We start from the raw sequence: 5000 nt of genomic DNA, 5'->3' as shown, positions 1-5000 counted from the left end.
GGCTTCACACACACACACACACTGATTTGGGAACACAGCATTGAACGAGCGGAAACAAACCGACAAGCACCCACAGGAAGGTCACCTTGGTCAGACCAATTTATTGCACATACACACACACACACACACAAGCAAACAAACAAACAAACAAACAAGCAAACAAACAAACAAACAAACAAACAAACATTACACACACACACACACACACACAGATGCAGGCGTGCCTGTGCCTCAGGGCAGCTCGAAGATGAGGTCGTTGTTGCGCTGGCCTGTGCCGACATACGCGTGGCCAAACAGCGGGGAGTTTGGGGTGTGGAAGAAGACAAAGCCGGGCCAGATGAGCGATCGCAGAACGACCGCCTTTGACCCGTTCTGGTACTGGATGCTCCAGCAGTTCTGCACAGCGTGGGGTTTGGCGCCGAGAAGGGCGGGAGGAGGGGCAACGCAAGGAACAAGGTGTTGTGGCTTCGGTGAGCGACACGGTCCGCAGCACGCACTGTCATCACGCACAAGCACACGCAAGCACAAGCACACGCACACAAGTCTGCACACCTTTGGAATGTCATCTGAGATGGAGTCCATAAAGTCGAGGCCTTGGTCCATGCGCGCCTGCAGGATAGAAGAAGAAGAAGAAGAAGAAGATGCGCGTGAGAACAACAGCGTTGGGATGGGATGAGATGGGGTGATGATGAAGATGGGAACTAGTGCTCACAAGAGCGTTTGCACATACACATACAGATACACACAGATGCGCACACACACAGACACACACACACAGATGCACACGCAAGCACGCAGAGACACGCAGAGACACACAGAGACACGCACGCACGCATGACGTACCCGCTCGAGTGGCGACTTGCTGAGGAGAGTGATGGGTTGGCGGAAGTGCATGTAGCTCTCAATCTTGCCCGCAGCCTGGTGGGAGAGCCCGCCAAAGCCGTGATTCCTCTCAACCACGTCCGAGGGGGTCTGGTGGTGGCGGTGTGTTTGTACATGAGCGGAGTGCAGCGGCGCAGTGTGGATCACGGGATGCAGCGTCATGACGACCAATGGGGTGCGTCGCACGCACGCACGCAAGCACGACACAACCACATACGAACGCACACACACACCCACCCACACACACACCCACCCACACACACACACACACACACACACACACACACACACACACACACACACACACACACACACACACAACGCACCATTCTGTAGGCGCCACGCGGGACAATGCGGGTCTCTTTGTCGATGGCTGCGACGGCCGCGGCCAACCGCTTCTCCTCTGTAATGGTGGTGGTCACAACAATGGACCCATCGCCCTTGGTCTCCTCAGACCGAATCGCCTCAACCTGCAGCGCGTGCGTGGTTTGTGCGTGCGTGTGCGCGCGGTAGTGAGCGAGAGAGGGAGGGAGAAGTGTACATGTGAGCAGGTGCATGCAACAGACATGACAGCAACCAACAAGGACAGCCACACACACACACACACACACACACACACACACACACACACACACACACACACACACACACACACACACACACGCACACCTCTGCGGGCAGCTCTGGCCTGGTCTCGTTTGGCGATGGCCCTGTTTCTGTGACTGTGAACTCGTGAGAGGGGTTGCCTGTGAAGCGCCCGCGGATCTTGGCGCAGGACTTTGCCAGGACAGGATGAATCTCCGGCAGCTGCGCCCAGCGGATGCAGTCCATACTGCACACATGTACACACGTGAAAACAGCAGCACGGTATGCGACCGTGATTGTGAGCCAATGAAAAGAGTCCAACAGCACAGCGCATCGAGGTAGACAGACACACACTCCCCAGCGCCATTGCGCAGCCCAACACCCACACCCCTCCCCCCACACACACACCTGTAGAAGCTCTTGGTGGCGTAGCCATCGTCGTTTGAGCCCTGTGCGATGTGATAGTCTGCTGCGACGCCCTGGATGCGACCCCAGTACTTGACCTGCTTCAGCTTCTCCGCATGCATCAGCAGTGTCAGCGACGTGTCCAGCGAGACACGGCGCTCCGTGCTCAGCACAATGCCACTTGACGACAAGTGGTCCAAGGCAGGCGACAGCGATTGCACGTCCATTGTGTGCACTCGTGCGTGTGTGTGTGTGGGTGAAAGTGGGAGTGAAGGTGGATATGGAGTGTGGCGCAGCTGGTGCGTTTCGAGGGTCGTTCAATACAGCAGGCCGTCGGTCACGGATGCAGCTTCGACGCTTGCTTGCTTGCTTTGTGGGTGGGTGGCGGTGTTGTGGTGCTGTATCTGCTGCTTTGCTTTGTTGTTGATGTGTGAGCGTTTGTGTGTTGCCAAGTTCCGGCGTGGTGGATCTGTTTCAGAGTGCGCACGCCTTCACCAATACTTGTGCGAAACATACAGCCGTGCGATTTTCTGCAACGCCACCTGCAAATCGCCAAAACCGTCTCCCAGTGAGGGCGGTGAGTGCCAACAGGGCTGTCGCTTGGGGGCCTGTGGTGCAAGCAAGCTGGGTTTGGTATGTGTCTTGATATGGGTGTGTGGGCGAGCAATGCACGGCACAGTCGGCCGTGTGTGTGCGTGTGTGCGTGTGCGCACGCGTGTGTATGTGTGTATGAGTACGTTCACTCCCGAAAGTTGTGCATGTGCACGCTGTGGCAATTCATGCGAGCAAGCAAACACAGTTGAAACACACACTGTTTTGTTTGTTTCGTCTTCAGTTTCACAGTCGTCTCAAATCAACGCAGACGACAGCCGTTACCCTCCACGCACACACACACACACACACACACACACACACGCTACACGCTCACAAGCGTGCATCCCTTTGGCGCCTGCTCCGCTCATCTGTGCTACTCCTTGTGCTGTGCTTCCTGGCTACGCATGCACTTTGTTTGGTTAAGCAGAACCAGGTGCATTTGACTGCCCAACACAGTCTTTGACAAGACAACACACCGCGTGCTTCGGTGAGGACGTACGTCATCAACAGCATTCTGTCGTGCTGGACAACTCGTGACCTCTCGCTCGTCCACGTGGTGGTGCCAGCAGCAGCAATGTGTGGTGCATGGTTGGCCGTGTTGGCTGTGTTGGCTGTGATGTGTGGTTTCCTGGCTGTGGCTGTGCTGTGTTGATGGTGTTTGGTGGCTGCCGTATTGTTGGCTGCACCGTTGCTCATTTCTTCCACTCACGTCCCTTTGCCCGCACTTGCCTTCCTTCTACCCGCGGCTCACCGCACATACACACACACACAAACACAATCTCTCACATACCCTCTCTCACACATTCACAAAACCTCTCCCACAATACACACTCTCCCACATACACCCCCCCCCCCCTCTGTCCCCCTCTCCTGTGCGCACCATGTCTTCGTCGCTCTGCATGTGCATTACGTTATCGGACGACACGCAGCTTCCGCACATTCACGCACACGGCGCCAACAGCAGCAGCAACAGCGACTACCCGGCCAGCAAAGCCAGTGTCATGTCCGGATACGAGGAGTGGATCCTTGCCTGCGAGGAGCGTGATGGCATCCGCTTCAGCTGGAACGTCCTCCCCACCAGCCGCGTGGAGGCCACCAAGATGGTGCGTGCCTGTGTGTGTGTGTGTGTGTGTGTACTTGTGTGAGTGAATGATTGTACTTGTGTGGCTGATTGGTGGCGTTAGCGTTGTGGTCGTGCTGTTGTTGCTACTCTTGCCTTGAGCAGCCGCCTGCTTCCGGCACTCCCTGTCTCTGCCTGTGTCTCTGTCTCTGCCTGTGTCTCTGCCTCTGTCGTTGTCTCTGTTTCTCTTGCCCTCACACACACACAACACACACAACACCTAAACATGTGCCAGGTGGTGCCCGTGGGAGCGCTGTTCACGCCGTTGAAGGAGCGGACGGATCTGCCGCCAATCATGTATGAGCCTGTGCAGTGCACGGGCTGCCAGGCCATCCTCAACCCGCTCTGCCCCGTCGACTTCCAGACAAAGACCCCATATTGGGTGTGTGCCATCTGTACCCACCGCAACGCGTTCCCGCGCCAGTACCAGGGCATCTCGCCACAGAACCTGCCCGCCGAGCTCGTCCCACAGTTCTCAACCATCGAATACACCCTCCAGGTACACACGCATGCACATGATAAGGATGTTGTTGAAGAAGCAGGCTCACCTGCGCCCCTCTGCACACGCACACACACACGCACACGCACACACACACATCCTCTCCTTCATTGCGTCTCATTCACGCCCATTGCCGTCATCATCATCATCATCATCATCATCACCCTCCCCCCTCTTCTCCCTCTTTCCTCGCTGCAGCGGCAAGCGACGGTGCCGCCGGTGTTTCTGTATGTGGTTGACCTGTGCCTGGACGAGCAGGACCTGGCTGCCCTCAAGGACTCCCTGGTCATGTCGCTGAGCCTGCTGCCCCAGAACGCGCTCGTCGGGCTCATCACCTTTGGCAACCACGTGCAGCTGCATGAGCTGACAACGGACGGGTGCAGCAAGAGCTATGTCTTCCGCGGCACCAAGGAGGTCAAGACGAAACAGCTCAAGGAGCAGCTTGGCCTCACGCTTGGCGGCGGCGCAGCACACCCGCAGCAACAACAGCAGCAGCAGCAGCAACAGCAGGGCGGTGCGCCGGCTAACAGTGCCAGCCGGTTCCTGCAGCCTGTCTCGGAGTGCGACATGACGCTGACAGACCTGCTGGAGGAACTGCAGGTTGACCCGTGGATTGTTGCAGAGGGAAAGCGCCCGCTCAGGTGCAGTCAGCGGTGGTGGTAGTGGTTGTTGTTGTTTGTTGCTGTTGTTGTTGTTGTTGTTTGTTGTTGTTTGTTGTTGTTGTTGTTGTTTGTTGCTGTTGTTGTTGTTGTTTGTTGTTGTTTGTTGTTGTTGTTGTTGTTTGTTGCTGCTGCTGTTGTTGTTGTTGTTGTTGTTGTTGTTGTTGTTGTTTGTTGTTGTTGTTGTTTGTTGTTGTTGCTGTTGTTGTTGTTGTTGTTTGTTGTTGTTGCTGTTGTTGTTGTTGTTGTTGTTGTT

General features: G+C 56.0%; 2 protein-coding genes across 2 annotated transcripts in view; one reads left to right on the top strand and one right to left on the bottom strand.

The window, feature by feature from the left end:
- Positions 1-231: 231 nt before the first annotated feature.
- Positions 232-2099, bottom strand: PTSG_01527 (uncharacterized protein; the record flags this gene model as incomplete). The annotated part of the gene is made up of 6 exons (XM_004997448.1): positions 232-396; positions 553-609; positions 844-972; positions 1209-1352; positions 1606-1714; positions 1876-2099. 6 exons carry the CDS (start codon positions 2097-2099, stop codon positions 232-234), a joined length of 828 nt encoding a protein of 275 aa, XP_004997505.1.
- Positions 2100-2354: 255 nt separating this feature from the next.
- PTSG_01526 (SEC23B protein) overlaps positions 2355-5000 on the top strand; it is a 6694-nt gene continuing 4048 nt past the window's right edge. The window contains exons 1-5 of the mRNA XM_004997447.1: positions 2355-2449; positions 2894-2961; positions 3396-3569; positions 3822-4085; positions 4284-4726. Of these exons, the coding sequence (XP_004997504.1) occupies positions 3468-3569; positions 3822-4085; positions 4284-4726 (809 nt within the window). The 5' untranslated portion in view covers positions 2355-2449; positions 2894-2961; positions 3396-3467. The remainder of the gene's footprint in view (positions 2450-2893; positions 2962-3395; positions 3570-3821; positions 4086-4283; positions 4727-5000) is intronic.

This window comes from Salpingoeca rosetta (assembly GCF_000188695.1).
Source record: "Salpingoeca rosetta unplaced genomic scaffold supercont1.4, whole genome shotgun sequence".
Lineage (NCBI taxonomy): Eukaryota > Choanoflagellata > Craspedida > Salpingoecidae > Salpingoeca > Salpingoeca rosetta.
This window is presented reverse-complemented; position numbering and strand designations above follow the sequence as displayed.